Here is an 18859-nt window from a genome sequence, read left to right as displayed (position 1 = left end):
AGTTTTTATTAATCATGTTACTATCACTACTTTAAACGCAGAATAAAGAAATCTTCATTTTATGGGAAGTTGCTTAGGTTTACCCAAATGACAGTAGAGAGCTGGTCTTTATTGATTCATTTAGTCTTTAGAGAAAAGCAACTGGAAAAAGCTGCTAATGTGTGAAGGAAGAGCTTTAAAATCGTGTAATCTAAAACTTACAAAAAGTGAATCTAAGTTCTCCACCAGTCTACCAACTCAGAGCTTTACAGTAAATATGTTACATGTTTCAGTTAACTTATGACTTAACACACTTACTTTAGCTTTTTATTTATTCATTACTTAATTTTAAAAAATACTTCATTTCTCCTTTCCTCTTCCCTCTTATTCTTGCCTTCTGCTGTTTTTCTCTTTCTTATTTTCCAAAATTAGGTCAATTTCTCTATAATGTTTTTTCCTGCCTGCCACCAGAACTTGGTGTACCTTGTTCTTTCTGTGTCAACTTCTCTTTCTTCTAGAGTATGATTAAGTGTGTGAACTTAGAGGTCAGATGGTCCCAGTTTTTCAGGCTTTTGATTTTGTGACCTGTGCTAGCAATTTAATTTCTTTAGGCTTTGGTTTTTCTCATTTATAATGGGACCTGTGTTCGGTCCTTTTTGTGGGGACAAATAGCAATAGTTCAGTTAAAACACTTGGGCTGTTAGGGGCCTGGCCTTCAGGAATGACTCAGTAAGTGATCTTCTTCTTCTTCTTCTTCTTCTTCTTCTTCTTCTTCTTCTTTTTCTTCTTCTTCTTCTTCTTCTTCTTCCTCTTCCTCTTCCTCTTCCTCTTCCTCCTCCTCCTCCTCCTGCTCCTCCTCTTCCTCTTCCTATTCGCTCTTCTTCCTCATCATCATTTGTATTAGCATATGGGAGTGAGCAAAACAAAAAATTCCTTCCAGTGGGAGAGAAGGATCATAAATATACAGTTAACATAAATAGACAGGATATCACATAAATAGAGTCCTGGGGCTAGACAGTGGTGATAACTGAGACTGCAGTTTTAAATGGGAGGGCAGAGAAAGCTTCTTCTCTCAGAAAGGAGGATTGGACTAATGACCCCAGGAGGGTGAGGGACATGCCAGAAAGAGGTCCAAGGACGGAGCTGAACCAAAGCTGTCTGCCTCTCTTGCTCATTCTGTCTGTACACAAACACTGCATGCAACTGTCTATATAATGTGTATAATATAAACAATGTGTATATATGCACATATATGTTAATGCTGGAATGAAAATACCATGTTTAATACATATTGATATTTTTCGTCTTCACTCTTGAATGCTTACACTCATGGGTGATGTAGGAGAGACATTGAACACTTACCCCATGCATAGCCTTATATTCATTCATCAAACTTCCTTTTTTATTGTAGAACTTAATTTTTCTTTTAACTTTTCTTTTAGGTTGTTTTTACTTTTTTTTATGAGGTACTTAAGTATTTTTATGATTCACTATCCATTAAAAATTCTCTTAAAAGTGAATTTGAAGATTGTTAAAATTAGGGAATGAGAGTGTAGAGTCTAAATCATTGACCCCTTTTCTTAACGCTTGTTTTCTGGTTTTTGAAAAATGGGCCAAGAGAAGGAACAGTAGGAAGCTCAGTAGGGTTCATGTCAGGCCAGAGGTGAGATGGGATTTGAGGACTGACTGTTTCTGTCTCTGTCTCTCCTTCCCACCATGAACTGGTTAGCAAATCAGCAATGCGTGTAAATTTTGAATTGGGCTTTTTTAGATTAATACATTATGGTACAGAAGCATCTTCCTTTAAAGAATCATTTTCATTTTATAAACCTATTATTCTAGTGTCTCCTTAGACACCAGCATATTACAGTACAAAGGGAAATTCAGAGTCCTTAGCTATAGCTAAACAACATGTCTTCCCCAAAATTCTATCAGGAGGTGTAGGAAGGAGGTAATCCATAGACCACACTATCCAGGCCATACTCTGAGCATTATTTCAGAAAAAATTGGCTTCCTTTCCTGTCTTACTCTATTGAAGCACTAAACAAAATTGACTGTGGTTATACTTAACAGGAGTGTTAAGTGAACGGAGTGTTTCCTCTGAGTGAATCACCAATTTTTATTTTTCAGGTCATTCATTCTGGGCAGAAGTTAAGGAAAAAGTCTGCTGAGGCAGGCGAGAAACGTGGCTGGTTTAGTGGGTTTTGGGGAAAGAAAGAGTCCAAGAAGAAAGATGAGGACTCACTGATCCCTGAGAGTAAGTTTCAAGACAGGCAGTCCTCATGCGCTGAGGAGGAAAAGCCATGCAGCCTGCTTCACACACCCAGCAGAAGAACACGTGACCACATGAACACATATGACAGGCTATGTACATGGATCCAGCAAAGGAGCACATGAACATGTTTGACAGACTACATAATTGCTTTGTTTATCTACCTAGAGTTGAACTTGAAATTCTTGAAAAGTGACTTGTGAGCGATTTAACATGTTCCTGCTTAGAGGTCTAAGCATTCTGTATTCTTTTTTGTTAACTTTGAGATAGATTTTAATCACAGGTTAAGTTTTAAAATTTTTAGTGAATTTAAAAATGTGTATATCTGAGAGCTGATTTTTTTTTTAACAGTGAGTATCTTTTTGCTGTTTCTTAACATAAACATCAAATACAGGGTGTTTGTTTTAGTTAAAAAGTGGTGTGTTAGAAGGAATTTGGTAGCTGATTTTGCTTTAGCATTTGTGTCTGTGGACTTTTTCCTCCAACCTAATATTTTTATTGATTGTTGAAAAATATCTTTAAAACCAAAGCCATTCATTTCCTAAATGACTGTCTGGTATTGTAGCCATCGATGACCTTATGACTCCAGAGGAGAAAGAAAAGTTCTTCACTGCCATTGGCTACAGTGAGAGTTCCTACAACTTTGCTTTGCCCAAGCAGGTAGGTGTCGGGTGCCTTCACAAGTGTCTGGCTTGATTCACTTGCTGGGTTATCTTGACTTGGGCTAAATTAATGATGTTCTGAGTAGCTACTGAAAAGATGTTGTCCTTAGTGTAGTTGTTGTATGCTGTTCTGGGGCTGTACCAATCAAAATTCCTCAACTGTAGGACTGCTTGATTTAGCAAGTAAAGGAAGAACCCTGTGAAAGTCCTTGTTAAAGCGAGTGGTTGAATCTTTAGGACATTTTTACTGTGAAGTTTAACTCTTAGCAAAAGTGGACAGATCAAAAGCATCCTGCATATTTGACAGGTTGAAAAGTCACTGGCTACAGTGACTACTAGTGTCAAGGTTTAGAATATTGTACCCTCATAGAACCCCTACACCTCCCCTCGTCTCTTCCCAGAGATAACCAGTGTCCTGATTATGAACACAATCACTTCTTTCATTTTCTGTGTGTTTTGCTAGAGCCAACCCATGATTTTGTTCTACAGGGTATTTTGTCTTTCTATAAATGGAAGCACAAAGCAGGTTTTCTCTTGTCCGGCTTTATCCTTGGAGCCATTTCTGCTGTTGCACCTAATATATTTTCATTGCTATGTAGGATTCTATCATTTGAAAATCCAGAACTTGCTTATTTGTGTTTTTGTTGAAAAGCATTTGGGTTACCTTTATTTCTATTTGCCCTTCCTTCCTTCCTTCCTTCCTTCCTTCCTTCCTTCCTTCCTTATAAACAAAACAAAACTGTGTACCTAGGAGTGAATTGTTGGGTCATAGGGTAGATGTATGTATAACTTACAAACAAAAAAAAAGTTTCCCAAATGTACTCTTTGTGATGGCTGCTCTTCATGTTGATGTTTAGCCGTTCTAAGGGGATAGCTGCTATCCTGTTGTATTTTTAATTTACTGTTTTTCTGATAATGACATTGAGCATGTTCCCATGGCTTGTTGGCTGTCCTGTGTGTTCATTTGTAAGTGCGCATTTTAAGCAAAGTGGTTTGTCCTTCCACTGCTGTCTGTGGGACTCTGCGGATTTACTTACATGTCTTCTATCCTTTGTACTTGGGTACAACTTTGAGAATCATCTGTACTTTCAGGAAAACATGCTGCTGTAGTGCTGATAGAGATCATGTTGACTCCAGAGATGATTTTGGAGAGATGGGAAGTGTCATCGAATCGCATCTTGTGTCCCCTCACTGACAATGGTCACTGACCATTGCCCTTATTTCCCTTCTCTTGAGTGATGTCTGTTGTTTTCTTCCCTCTAATGAAGATCTACTTGCAATTAGTTTTCTAAATTTTTGTTGTTTTTTTTCTGAAAATAACTATTATTTTCTCTTGTATTATAAGAATACATCCCCTACTCTTGTATTTAAAATTGTAGGATGTTGATTCCTTTTGAAAAGACTTTGAGTCCATAATTCTATTGCTGTTTGACTTACGCCCTTTATCAGTGTGTCCAGCTATGAGCTGTACTGTATCATAGTGATATTTATGTTCATTCATTTCCTTTGTATGTTGTTTTAATCTATGAAGGGCATTCTCATTTACTTAATTTTTTCTTAGTATAATTTTCTAATTTTTCTTTATTCTTGAGATTTTTATACAGGAATACAATGAAATATGATCAATTCCTCTTCTGTTTCTCTCTCCCACCTTCCCCATATCTCCAGCATGTCCCCCTCCCAACTATTATCTTTTTCTTTCCCCCCAATCCTCCCTGTCTCTGACTATTCACTCAGTCCAGTTAGTGTTGCTCATGTAAGCTAGGGGGCCATCTAGTGGAGAAAGTTTTTTACTCTTTAGGTTTTTAGTATTTACTGTGATTAAATTTATACTTGCTTTTGTTCATGTAGTTTGACTGTCACAGGTCTCACCCGTGTGAATAGTTTCTGCCACATCGCTCACTCCCTTCTCCTCTGGGACCTCAGATGTGAGCTGTGCCTTCGTGGGGTCTTCTGTTCCCTTTGCAGCTCTCTGCATTTCTCATCTTTCTGCTTTTCATTTGGAGAGTTTCCTGTAATTCTTTAGCTGTTTGTTCCTGGGTCTCAACCAGACCAGAGGGTGTTTCTTCAGTGCTGCTGCCCTGTGCTAGGACTGATTTCTAGTATTTTCCTGGCGAGTCTCATTTCATAGGCTGTCTTCATGCTCATAAAAGTTCAAATGCTTCGAGGGGAAACAAATACCCAAATTCCACATCGTCTGCCCAGTGGTTGTTTGTCCTAAGTATATTTTTGGTATGGAATATTCTCACATATGCAGGTGCATGTATATGTGTAATTGGTGTGTGTGTGTGTCTGTGCATGTGTGCATGTGCGCATGTGTGTATGTGTGAGTGCTGTGTAATGTGGATGTAAATTTCTACAGCCGTCCAGCAGGGTTTTTATTCTACAGTTTTTCTTCTCTACAGAGGGTTGGCTTGCTTAGTTTGCATGAGTGAGAGCCTCTCAGTGGAAAATTTCTCCCTCTGAAGGTTTTGTTGCTGTTTCTTTAAAACTGAGCAAACGAATTTGGATAGTTTGTAAGTGTGCTGTATGTCCAAGTCGGCTTCATTGAGTTTTCTACTCTTGTTCAATTATGGAGAGTATGTAGGTGCTGGAACTTGTAAGTTTTGTTGAGTCATTTGATAATTCACCATGTTTACTCTAAGATGAAACCATTAAAGCTAGAATTCATTCACATGATAACTGTTCTCATTCTTCCCTCTGTTTAGTATGTGGCCCATATACTGACTCTGAAGTTGGTGAGCACTTCTATCATAATAAGAGAAAACAGGAATGTTCCAGAAATCCTGAGAATTCAGATAATTGGCTTGGGTACCCAAGTATCCCAGCGACCAGGAGCACAAGCACTTAAGTAAGTTTTTAAGAACCTGACTTCATTTTCATCTACATTTATAATTGTAGGCCCCAAATATATAATCTTACGCAGCGTGAAAGAAAACTTGTTTATGTTTTACAAACAGTGTAAGTCACTGTTCTAACTTCCCTCCTTGCCTCTGCAAGTGCTTGTCAGGCAGTATTTTATTTAGAGTGTCTATTCAGTGGCAGCTGTTTAAGGTAAAGTACATTTCTGTTTTCAAGACTATTACATTGTATTTGATAAGACTATATTGCAAAAAAAAACCCAATTCAAGACCATTTAACACATTAGATAACTTACCATGGAGAAAGGTATGAAATGCCTACAGTTAGACTACATGGCTCGGTTGTGGTCAGGAGAAACTGAAACAGTAGCAAGTATAGGCGGCTGGATGGGAAGGATGCCGGGACAACTAGGGGGAGGATGTGGGAGTGGCGTGGGAACAGGGCGATGGTATTGTCTGTGTTTAAACACCGTGACCAGAGCTTGTGCCATGTGCTAGAGTTGACTAAAGTAGGTTTTCATGTGCATTATAAATAGCTAATAAGACAGTGACTGATGGCAACAAACGCAGCTTTTGTAGGTAAGTGAAGGCCAGCCTAAGGTGATAAACTGTAGCTTCGGGCATAGGGATGGTTTTCAAAGGCATTTTCAAAGGAATTGCTATAATTTTTTCTGTTACATGCTTGCTTTTTCCTTATTGAACAGGATAGAAGCAAAATTAGAACATTGGTACGTCACGGGCTTGCGACAACAAGACACTGTGCCATCGCTGGTGGCTTCCATTGGCGATACTTCATCATCCTTGCTCAGAATTGAGTTTGAAACCAACCCTGAGAGCAGTCCTGCTGATCAGACTCTGCTCGTTCAGTCACAGCCTGTGGAGGTCATCTATGATGCTGTAAGTGTAGGCAGGAAGTGACTCTGAAAGCTGTCACTGGGGCTGGGAGATGACTGCTATGTGCACTCGATATGCAAACATGAGGCCCTTGAGTTTGAATCTTCGGCTAAAATATTGGCATGGGCATGCATGTGTCTGTAACCCAGCACTGTGGGAGGTGGGCAGGAGGATTGCTGGGACTTGTTGGCTGCCAGCCTAGCTCCATGTTCAGTGAGAAGCCCTGTCTTAAGGGAAAAAGGCAGAAAATGACAGAACAGGACAGCATGTTCTCTGGCCTCTGTACACCTGCATGGGTGTACATACCTGCATGCACACATGATTATGTATTACATATATATACATCATATACACACACACACACAAAAATTTAATAGTTTTTTTTTTTTTTTTTTTTTTTTTTTAGCATTCACCGGATGGCTCAGTGGGTAAAAGCACTTGCCATGCAAGCCTAATAATCTGAGTTCAGTTACTGGAACCCACGTAAGGGCAGTAGGAGAGAACTGACTCCACAAAACTGGGCTTTGACCCCATACATGTACTATGACATACGTGTTTGTGTGTGTGTGTGTATGTATGTATGTATGTATGTGTGCACGCATGCACACAAGCACCCACACACAAATTACAAAGTCGAAAACATTTTATACTATAGTGGCACACACACGGCATGATTTACCATCTTGCACATTTAAGATTGTGGTTTAGTTTGTTTAGCACATTCACAACTGTACAACTGGTCTCCAGCACTTTCTTCCTCATAAAAAATCTGATATTTTTATATTCAAGTTTTATATGTAGGTAAGAGTGAACAGCTTTCCCCCGGCTTCTTCTCTAAATGTCAAAGAGTGGCAGAATCTAAGCACAGTTTTGAGGGATGGGATTTCTAACTGGAAGCCAAAACTAGAGATCTTGTCAGTCAGATCTCTAGTTTAGCCCACATGCCGCGTAGACCTCTGCCACATGGGCAGGCTTCCCTCTCAGTAATCCCACGGGGCTGTTCCTTGCTCACCCATGCTTCTCACTCCTAAAGGGAATGCAGAGAATATTTCTGGATTCCTTAGTTCAAAGCCACAGCTATTTATAATTGAGTAAGTCCTTTAGATTTTTAACAGAGATTTAACATATAACCTGTTGTGTTTTAAAACTCTTTTTACAGAAAACTATCAACGCTATAGTTGAATTCTTTCGGTCAGATAAGGGGTTGGATCTTGAGCAAATTACATCAGCTACATTGATGAAGCTGGAAGAAATTAAGGAGAGAACAGCCACAGGTGAAACTTTCAGTGTTTTCTATCTGCACCAACTAAGCTTGAAACGTGGCCATTGTAATGGAAACATTGTGTTTGGTTTAGGGTTTATTTCTCTTTTAAAATTGGACTGTGTTCTATGGCTATCTCAGAGTTGTATAACTTGCTATGCTGCCCAAGAACGTTGTAATGGCGGGTGCAGATGTTTCTGTCTCCCTTCCACCCGAGATCCTGTGCCTAGGAATGATCTCTGTGGACCGACCCTCCACCTCCACTCTTCAAGCCACTCACCGCACTATGCATGCCTAGTGTTAACGAACCCAGCAGACTATTTCATAAGGTTCAATAACCACGGGAACAAATAATTCTAATGCCTAGACAAAAATGCTAGTTATATAAGATATGCTTTATTATGTATATATGCTATGGGATGTGTGTTTTCTATCAACTTAATGCAGTTTGTGCTTTACGCAATTAATTGAGAACCGAATTTTTGACAGAACTGACAGTAATGTCATAGTCAGATTGACCATATCAGTTTTTCCTGGCTCTCTTTTAGGACTCACACATATGATTGAGACTCGGAAAGTCCTCGATTTAAGGATAAATCTAAAGCCTTCTTATCTAATAATTCCACAGACAGGTTTTCACCATGAAAAGTCAAACCTTCTCATTTTAGATTTTGGTACTTTTCAGGTAGGTATATGTGTACTTTTTTCTTTCTGTCTTTGATAAGTTTGGTAACTGTGATAACTTGCTGTTTTCCTTAAGTTCACTTAAATTAAGTCTAGACTCCTCTCACACATATTGTTATGTGGCTACCCAGACCAAAAAAAAAAATCATTAGAAATTCCTACAATGACAAAAATTTGGCGTTGAGGACTGGATGGATGATTTTTCTGTTTTTCAAATCGGAGAGAAACCATCTTTGTTTTCATGGTTTATAGAGTTTAATTTTACAATGTAATTTTTTTGGCCATATATTTTGGAAGGAAATTATATATACATATAAATTTAATATATATCATTTATTTCATATATTTATATATAATATGCTATATTATGTATATATATCATAAATTATTTGATGGCTCTAAGGAACTAGAGTGGGGTTTTGGATTTTGCATCTTGTTGAGCCTAAACATTTGGCAAAAGGTCACAGTTAAGCTGATTTGAGCCTTGATTCCATCTGGGAAGGGGTAAAGGAGGTAAGTTGGAGCTGAGTCCTGAGTTCATGGTGGGCAGTAGCAGAGCCGAGCTGTAGCTGGCAGTACTTGTTTGGAGTCAAGCAGAGGATGGAGTTTTCCTCTGGACAGGACATTTGAAGCACACAGCTGTGTAATTGGCTCAGCATCTCTAGCTCATGCACAGCAGACATGTGGCGAGGTAATGTATTCCTAACAAACTGCTTCCAAATCACCAGGGAACTAGGCAGAATGTGAACTCATTAAGGCAATCTCCTATCTTCAGTTAGAAGTTTTGAAATTTGACCAAAGCGTATTGATATATATGTATGTATACTTTATGTTATATAAAAATATTCAGTTTTTTTTTCTTCACTTCTTTTTAGCTCAACAGTAAAGACCAAGGTACACAGAAGACAACTAATTCATCCCTGGAAGAAATAATAGATAAGGCATATGACAAGTTTGATGTGGAAATAAAGAGTGTGCAGTTGCTATTTGCAAAAGCAGGTCAGCTACCGCTCAGCTCTTAGGGTGGTCTAATTAACTCCAGTAGCTTTGGGGGTGTACGTGTATGCATTATTAGGCTTGGCAGTGTGTGTGCATGGGTCTGTCTGCTCATGGGCATCAGTCCCAGCCACTGTCCTGTACACTTGTCCTGTTGATCACCTCAGAAAACCCAGTAGGAGTAGCGCAGTGCAGAATGCCATAGTCATAACCGAAGTCGACACTGGACTATTAATCCTAGGGTACCCAGAACCATTTGAACCTAAACGTGTGCATGGCCTCTGTCTGTAGCATGACTGAGCTGTCAGAACACAGCAGAAGATTCAGTTGGTTCAAACTCTTCTGTCCTAATGCTTTGAGATGTTTCCATCTTCCCTATGCTGCCTATATTAGAAAATATTTACTGATTTAGTTTAGTCTTTATTTTTGCATTGTTATAATTACTTTATAGGTATGTGAGAAACATATATTTGAAGAATACTACATCTAAAAATCCTATAGTAAACTTTGTTGATCTAAAAATCCTCTGATGTATGCTATTCCAAAATCTGAAACATGCTGATATGATGCCAGAAGTGAAAAATTCCAAATGTAATCTCAATGTGGGCTACACTTAAAGCACTCATGTCCTGCAGATGCCACATGGCCTACATGTAGGATGTGTATGTAACACAGGCAGACTTTGTGCTTAGCCTTAGGTCCCATCCCTAGGATATCTCATCATATATATGTGTGTGTTCTCAGATCTGAAATATGAGGTATCTTTCTACTATGTTTTTACTATAGATACTCATCCTTTAGATACACTCTTAAAACTTAAAAAATAGTTTATTTTCTCGCAGATTTGGTGTTTTTTTTTTTGTTGTCTAAGTACAGATTTTTGGTCCACCATATTCCTTTAGTAGAAGATGTAAATGTTGATTAAATATCTATGAGCATGTCACATTTTGTGGAAAGTCACCTGAGGATAAACTCTCTGCAGACAGAGGCTATGCTCTACTCTGCGTAGTGAGATCTATTAACATTAAGGTAACATGTCTGCTTGGTGCCTGTCAAGAGCCTCAGAGGTTCTTAAAGGAGAGTATTTACACAGACAATAAACACCACTTTTCCTTTTGCATGTCCTTACAGATAACTATTTGAACAATGAGCTCTTTAGTTCCTGTCCTGGATAAAGGTCTGCATGTGACTGTGTTAGCCACGTGGGAAATCTGTCTTTAGAATCTTCTTTTTGGAAAAGAGTAGTTATTACACAAGCAGTCTTTTTTTGATAATGTTGTCTTCTACAAATCTGTATTAAAATACCGATTATTTAGTTTATATGCTGAAGGAAGTAAAAGTTGTTCATTAAATTTGTTAAGTATTTTCTAGCAATGTAAAGTGGTTTTGCACAGAATATCTGACAGTTTTTAAAAGTTATTTACTATTTGAATTTTTATTTTTAAAGAGGAAAACTGGAAGAAGTGTAGATTCCAGCATCCATCAACTATGCACATATTGCAACCCATGGATATTCATGTTGAGTTGGCCAAGGCAATGGTGGAGAAGGATGTTAGAATGGCCAGGTATGTATGTGTGTCTTGTATTAAAAATTAGCAGGGGTGCTACATCTGTCTCAGCTACTGAAGTTTAAGGAAACAGACTTGGATATACATTTGAGAGGAAATACCAGTGATTATTCTATCTTCTAGCACAAACACATTTTAAAGAAAATGGTTATTTGTATAGTATGTTGTGCTGGCTGGTTTTATGTCCACTTGACACAAGCCGGAGTCATCTCAGAGGAGGGAACCTTCATTGAGAAAATGCCTGCCTAAGATTTGCCTGTAGGGAAGCTTGTAGGGCATTTTCTTAATTAGTGATTGGTGGTGGGAGCCCAGCCCATTGATAAAGGCACCCCTGGGCTGATGGTCCTGGGTGGGGAGTAAGCCAGTAAGTGGCACTCTTCATAACCTGTTTATCAGCCCCTGCCTCCTTTTTCCTGTCCTATTTGAGTTCCTGTCCTGACTGCCTTTGATGATTAACAGTGATATGCAAGTGTAAGCCAAATAAACCCCTTCACCCCCAAGTTGCTTTGGGTCATGGTATTTGATGACAGCTATAGTAATCCTGACTAAGACATATGCTGTCTCTCTTACTTCAGAATTTGTATTCAGATTTTTACATTCTATAAAAATTAGTTATCTGAGATTCTGAATGTGTGAAAGTCAAGATTCTATATTATTGAAATAAAAATCTCAAAGGAAGTTAGTTTATTTTTTTGTTTGTTTTTTTGTTTTGTCATAACACCACATAAAATCCTAAGAAAAGTCTAAGTGGATAAAAAATAGAAACTATATTTTGAGTTTAATATATTCTCATGGAACAGCATCTTTCTGAAGCCAGTTTTTGTGGTTGTGACCTACATAGGTCTCCATGAGGTCATCATTGCAGCCGAGGTGACATATTCGCCATATACGGAAGCTTTCCTGAGCCCTGCATTCCCTTTTCCTCTTCCTACTTCTTTCCTTAGAAAATGTTGGTCTTTTCTTTCACATGAATATTTGGTAGACTTTTCTAGAGTTTCCCATGAATGAAACTGTAGTTTTAACTTTTCGGTTGGCTTCTTCCAGTATTAATATGTTTCATCATGTGGTTGCTAAAATGTGCCAGGAGCTCCTTCGCAGGCTTAGCGTGTTCTAGGCCTACAGTGTTCTTTTAGAGAGGATTTACACATTGTGGAAGTTGTTTTAAATGATCTTTTCTCTGGTTGAAGTGTTTTAGGTCAACATTGCATGTTTTGAATTTGATCACCTTGGCTGTTGAGTTGTAAAAAGGGCTCATATTCTTTGTTACCTTCTAATGCATTAAGAGCAATCTGTAGATGTTTGCTGTCTTGTTCTTGGACAAGCAGTTAGTGCTTTTGTATGTCTTTTTCCCTGATCAGTGTGACTAGTCATTCATTAGTTAATTTTCTGTTTTTTTTTTTTTTTTCGAGACAGGGTTTCTCTGTGGTTTTGGAGCCTGTCCTGGAACTAGCTCTTGTAGACCAGGCTGGTCTTGAACTCACAGAGATCCGCCTGCCTCTGCCTCCCAAGTGCTGGGATTAAAGGTGTGCGCCACCACCGCCCGGCCAGTTAATTTTCTGAAAGAAGCAGCTTTTGGGTTCAATTATTTCTCTATTTTGTTTCCATTGTTTAATCTTCATGACTTCTCTAGGTTTATTAGTTTTTTTTTCACACACTCGCCTGCGTTTCATTCTGTTTCCTAGAAGAAGGTCATTAATTAGAGACCTTTCTTTTTCCTAATAGTGACAATTAATGCTGAGATTTTTACTTAAAAACTCATTGAATGCCAGCTGGTAACCCATTTGACATTTAGGCTTCTGCTGACTTGAGCTGTTCACAGCTTAGCCAGGCAGCTGGAGGATAAGCTGAAGGAGCTTGTGGAAGCTTGTGGTCAAGACAGCTAGGAGACAGACAGGAGGCAGCTCCATCGTGTAAGGAAGGAGGACAGAGCAGCTGCCGAAGGGCAGATGAATGATGAAAGCGGATAGACACTCAGCAGCATAACACATGACCTCAGGGAGCATGCATGTCAATATGGAGGGACAGGAAATAAGTGCACACGTCACATGTCACATATCCGATGCTGCCAAGTGCAGTGGATAAGCAGGGCAGGACAAGACAATGCAATAGAGAGCAGTGGGGCAGACACTCTGGTATTAGTTAATAGAGAGAAATCTTTGATGCTAGGAAATAAAAATACATAATGTGGTTTTGTTTTTTTAAAAGTAGAGAATTGTGCTCAAAAGGACTTTCATAATGCATTACTTAACTTTAAAAGACTCTGTGTTAGTACACTCCCCTCATGGCACCCAGGAGCCAAAGAGGCTGTGAGTTGAGGCCGGCTTGATCTGCACAGCAAGTTCCTGGCTAGCTGGGGCTACAAAGCGACACCCTGTTTTTTAAAAAAGTTCATTGAAAGAGGTTTACTGCTTAAGTAAGATCGATGTAGATGGTCTGAAAATTGGCTCTCAGTGAACTCCCCTCCCTAAGAGTGCGTCTAAGTGGGATGGATTGAAACACAGCTGGCCAGCCAGTGACCTCACCACGTCATCTCCTGTCCATTCGCTTCTCCTCCCTGAGACCTCACAGTCAAATTGTATTTTTAGATTTAAAGTGTCAGGAGGATTGCCTTTGATGCACGTGAGGATTTCTGACCAGAAGATAAAAGACACGCTGTGTTTGATTGATAGTATACCCTTGCCACAGAAGTCCTCCACACAGTCCCCAGAGAGACAGGTGAGTGTGTCATTGTAGTAGAAATGCCAAGTTGATGCCAAGTATTTAGGAAACCACACTTTCAGAGTAGTTCTGACTGTTTAAGGGCAGGCTTTCTAACCAAAAGGATCAAAGATACAGAAATGGGACCTACAAAGACAGGCAGATCTCTGATTTCAAGGCCAGCCTGGTCTACAAAGCAAGTTGCAGGCCAGGTAGGGCTACATAGTGAGACTCTGTCTCTAAACAAACAAACAAAACTAAAAAACAGCAGTCGATCACATTTGTAAAATATACTTTATATAGAACTAGAAATATAAAGCTTTAAAATATATTTGCAAATAAAATACCTTTTCAAAATTACCCCCTTTTGGTGAGTCTTAAATGTTCTAGGTCACTTTAATTGGAATAATCTTTGTATCTTGAAATCAGTGTTGGATTTCCACTTACATAGAAAAGAAGTTTGAGGAAGTTAGCAGGTAATGATGCCATTATCAAGGGCCCTATGATAAATATGTACTTTTATATTGTTACCCACAGCAACTAAATGATACACGAGGACACATAGACTTATTTACTTGATTCGTACATAATTTTATCTTTAAAATGTGTCTAGTGATTTTAATACTTTGTAAATTCCCGTTGACCATTATTTGATTCTATTACTTTCTTGAAGATTTGACTGTGACGAATATGTACATATCTTCCCATCTTCCTCTGTCCTCTGTTGCTTTTCGGTATATAGAGAGATCTCATCTGTGGTATTCAGTCCTTCTTTCCATCATGCGTTAAAACACATTTTGTGTTCTTTGTTAGGTAGCCTCGATTCCTGTTCTTTCAGGTGGAACAAAAGGTCTTCTTGGCACTTCACTGTTGCTGGATGGATTGGAATCAGGTGAAAACCAGAAAATACTGTTTCTCTGTGAAGCTAAACCTGCACGTGGTTATGTAGTGTGGGAGTCTGTGGAGAGTAAGGGGTCCTGAAAGCACCGTCCTACCTGTGCTGCGGTCTCACTGGATAAATGAAGAGTTTTCTTTTTAAGGGAGAGTGATGGAGTTAGCAGTGTTTTCCAGATATTTAAATAAGTTGTATTTCTCTGTGGTACTTTCATTTAACCAGGGCTAAGTGATGCCTTACAATTTCAAATTAGAATGTAGAATGTAAACTTTGTAGTAGAGACAAGGCCAAGGCCTGGCCACTCCGGTGCCCACAGTGGCAGTCATATCCTATTACGTGGTAGATGATGACCAATAAATATTTGCTGAATGGCAAGTGAATGACCTGAGGTGACAGTCACTTCTGAAAAGATGGTAGAGTGCTGTTTGCTTTAAGTCTTATTACATGCTGGTTCGATTCACTTTGGGACTTGGAAAATTACAAATATTTTGTCTGAATGAAGATTCACACATGAATGGCCTTTGTTAGGCTTAGTGTCTGTGTGGGTTCTCAGTGGATATTGTCTGGGCTGATGTGCGTCTCTTTGCTTTAGAGTCTGATGATGAGTATTTTGATGCTGAGGATGGAGACTTGCAGACTGCTAGAACTGTGAAGGCCTCAGAACTGAAAAAAGCCTCTGAGGTTCCAAATGAGGAGCTGGTGAACCTTCTGCTCAAGTTTGAGATTAAAGAGGTATGTGGTTTTCTCTTCATGGAAAAGCTCAGGTCTCTTAATTAGGATTTGCGTTTCTGTGTTAAATTTCTTGTTTTTTTTCTTGTGTGTATGCATATATCACCCCCGCCTTTGCTTTTCTATGTCCTAAAAATTTTTATAATAATTTTTATCACTTTAAAAATAAAGTGCACAATAATACAGAGATCTTCATGGTTGACTTTGATATGACAGCCTTTTCTAAGCCATCATGCCAGATTTGATACATCTGAACGTTATTGGTATCTTCTTAGTCTGTTTCCTTGGCTTTTGACTTTTGTCTTCAGATGCTTCCAGGTGCTCTTCCCTTCTGTTGCTGGGCCACCCCAGCCACCATCATTTCTTATCTGTTGTTTTAAAAATTGCCACACCTGTTTTGATTTTTTTCATGGGCTGAATATTTTGATTGTCATTTCCAAAATTAATTTAAATACCACGGGAACAAACACTCTCACCTTTTGCTTTACTGGGACTGCTGCTATCAGAAGAATCCGTTGATTTTTTTTTTTTTTTATCTAAGTTTAAAAAAACAGACGTTAAGAGCCATAGCCTTGTTTTTGTGTGTTTGCAGTCCTGATGCTAGAGTTCGAGGGTCATCCCCGACTTTGTGTCTGCTGTGGGGGTGTGACCAGAGTCTTTGCTCTTGCATTGTGTCGGGGGTGGGGGTGGGGGGACTGTGTTTCTGTCACTTTAAGGATGACTGGCTTACCAGCAACTTTCTTGCCACTGCCCCATGGATTCTTTTAGGTGATTTTGGAACTCACTAAACAACAGAAAGAAGAAGAGACAATGTTAGTATTTAATGTCACCCAGTTAGGGACAGAAGCCACAATGAGGACTTTTGACCTGACTGCAGTGTCCTATTTGAGGAAAATCAGCTTGGATTACCATGAAATTAAAGGTAATGGCCATGAAAATAGAAACAGCACTCAGGAGTAAAAATAGCACCCTTGTGTGTCTGGAATAGTTTCGTTTATAATGAAATATTTCATTTCATTGTAATTGGTATATTAACCACACTGTTATAATACTTTATGACTGCTAACTCCATTCTAGACCATGGCTATGAGACAGCCATGTTACTGTCTTCAGTTCACATGTAACATGCGGATGGTCCTTCCCTCAAGCTCAAACAACTGTGAGTGGTAGAACCCTGGCTGGAACACTGGAAGCCTGGCTCTGGGATCTGGCAGCATCAAACACTATGGTCTATCTCCTCAGAGTCCAGGAAAGTCCACGGATGTTAGAGAATATCATCCCCATTTCACAGACAAAGAAAGGCTAAAGAACCCCAAATAACTTACTCATTCCCTGTATCTTGTTTGAGATGGATTTTATTGTTCAGACCTGGGCTGAGAATACTGAAGTTTAGAGCAGTGGTTCTCATCTTTCCTAATGCTGCAACCCTTTAAGACAGTTCCTCATGTTGTGGTGACCCCCCAACTGTAACGTTATTATGTTGCTATTTTATAACTGTAATTTTGCTACTGTTATGAATTGTAATATAAATACCTGTGTTTTCTGATGGTTTTAGATGAACGCTGTGAAAGGGTTCCTACCCATTGGTTGAGAACCACTGTGTTAGGGTGTTCACACAGCACAGAAGCACTGTGATAGAAATAAGGGGGAAAATATGCAGAGCCACTTGTGAACTCCTGTAGCTTATCATTTCAGTGTATATCTTGTGAGCTCGGGTATGTGAGGCATGAGTTAGTGAATTAATTAGTCTGCAGCAATTAAAATTCTCCAACTGTTTGCCTAATACTTAGTCAAATATTAAGACATTTTATGACTTTTAGAAAATAGTTGAAACTAGAATAAATTCCAGTTTAGGAGAAAAATAATGTTTCCTATGTTACTAATTTTCTTAGCTAATGCATTATTATAGAATTTATATTGCAGATCTGAGGAATTAATGCAAACAATAAATTTTCTAGGCTGTTTCTTCTTTATGCCAGTTAAGACTGGAGAGGGAGCTAGAGAGGTGACTCAGCAGTTGCCTGTACTTACTGCTCTTGCAGAGGACTTGGGTTTGATTTCTAGCATCCACTTGTGGCTCACAACTGTTTGTAACTCCTGGTCCAGGAGATCTGACCCTTCTTCTGAATTCCTAGGACACCAGGCACAATATGGTGTACATACATAATGCAAGTAAAACAGTCATATGCAAAAGTAAAATAAATGAATATTAAAAAACAGTTTATAAAAGGAAAGACTAGAGGCCAGAGGAACTTGCTAGTTGTAGCGGAAGCAGGATTTACAGGCAGAAGAGCAAAGCATGGATATGACTCAATGTTGACGAGCCAAATCTCCCTACACAGATCTGGGAGCCAGTTCTTCTGTGTGTGCGCACACACAGCATAGTTCTAAGCTCAGAAGAGGTGTTTTTTTAGGTTTTGAAACCAAGTAGCCCATGCTGGCCTTTGACCCACAGTGTAGCCCAGACTGGCCTTGTACTAAAACAATCCTACTTTCTCTATCTCCCAAGGGTTGGGATTACAGCTGTAAACTACCACATGCTGCTAAACCTGAAAATTTAACAGTTATCCTCTGTTAGAAAAAAAAATGGCTTTCAGTATCCTTTTCCCTCCTAGGTCTAAGCAGAGGAATTGTTTAAATTATTGGGGTCTATAAAACATTTTTATACAATTTTAGAATTCAACAGTGTATTAGAGATTGTCCCAGTCAATTTTCCTTTTTTTTTGCAGTTGACAAAGTTAAATAGCTTTGGGTTAAGGCCAGAGGTGAATTAGAATTCACATTTCTACGTTCTTATATCCTTAGTCCATTCCGCTCCCCTGGAAACACACAGGCGGCCTTAAGAATGTCTTGAGAAGTTTTGTCTCTTTTTGAGCACAGTATGAAAGTAAGCTAAAGGTGAATGTTTTTAAGTAAGCTAGATGTTTAAGGTAGGGATTTAAGCTGGCGTATTTCCCCACCAGTAACAGGCTGGTTCTTTCATAGCCATGAAAAGGGACACATGCTTTTAAAGCACCAACAGACAAAGACACATAGATCAGTTTATAAAAGCGACCTACCTGCCAACCTTTCTCTCTTTGTATTTAATCTAGGATCCAGAAAGAAGCCCCTTCACTTGATTAGCTCTTCAGACAAACCTGGACTAGATCTTTTAAAAGTGGAGTACGTTAAGGTAAGGACCAGGGGAAGATGACAGAGTTGTCTGAACCCCACACTGTACCCCTGGGAAGAGGATGACTGTGTTTCTCTAATGGTTCTGGGTGTGGATTCCGGTTAGCTCACATACAGTCACTTGCCCCTATACTTCTGTTTTCACTGAGACCAGCATATTACAAAGCTGCCAGGCAGCTAACACCAGAGA

The 18859-nt window shown here is 39.1% G+C and overlaps 1 protein-coding gene across 3 annotated transcripts in view; it reads left to right on the top strand.

Moving 5' to 3' along the window:
* The window catches only part of Vps13c (vacuolar protein sorting 13 homolog C), a 154390-nt gene that overhangs the window by 47871 nt on the left and 87660 nt on the right, over positions 1-18859 (top strand). For all 3 annotated transcript variants that reach the window (XM_041679334.1, XM_041679335.1, XM_041679336.1), the window contains 13 exons: positions 2110-2236; positions 2817-2911; positions 5622-5764; positions 6479-6671; positions 7828-7942; positions 8478-8614; positions 9489-9612; positions 11057-11174; positions 13763-13892; positions 14688-14766; positions 15362-15501; positions 16267-16420; positions 18591-18670. In XM_041679334.1, coding sequence (XP_041535268.1) covers positions 2110-2236; positions 2817-2911; positions 5622-5764; positions 6479-6671; positions 7828-7942; positions 8478-8614; positions 9489-9612; positions 11057-11174; positions 13763-13892; positions 14688-14766; positions 15362-15501; positions 16267-16420; positions 18591-18670 — 1635 coding nt within the window. The remainder of the gene's footprint in view (positions 1-2109; positions 2237-2816; positions 2912-5621; positions 5765-6478; positions 6672-7827; positions 7943-8477; positions 8615-9488; positions 9613-11056; positions 11175-13762; positions 13893-14687; positions 14767-15361; positions 15502-16266; positions 16421-18590; positions 18671-18859) is intronic.

This window comes from Microtus oregoni, unplaced genomic scaffold (assembly GCF_018167655.1).
Source record: "Microtus oregoni isolate MIOR12 unplaced genomic scaffold, Mior012 000032F_ref0000030, whole genome shotgun sequence".
Lineage (NCBI taxonomy): Eukaryota > Metazoa > Chordata > Mammalia > Rodentia > Cricetidae > Microtus > Microtus oregoni.
The sequence above is the reverse complement of the archived record's forward strand: the minus strand, read 5'-3'. Positions and strand labels throughout refer to the sequence as shown.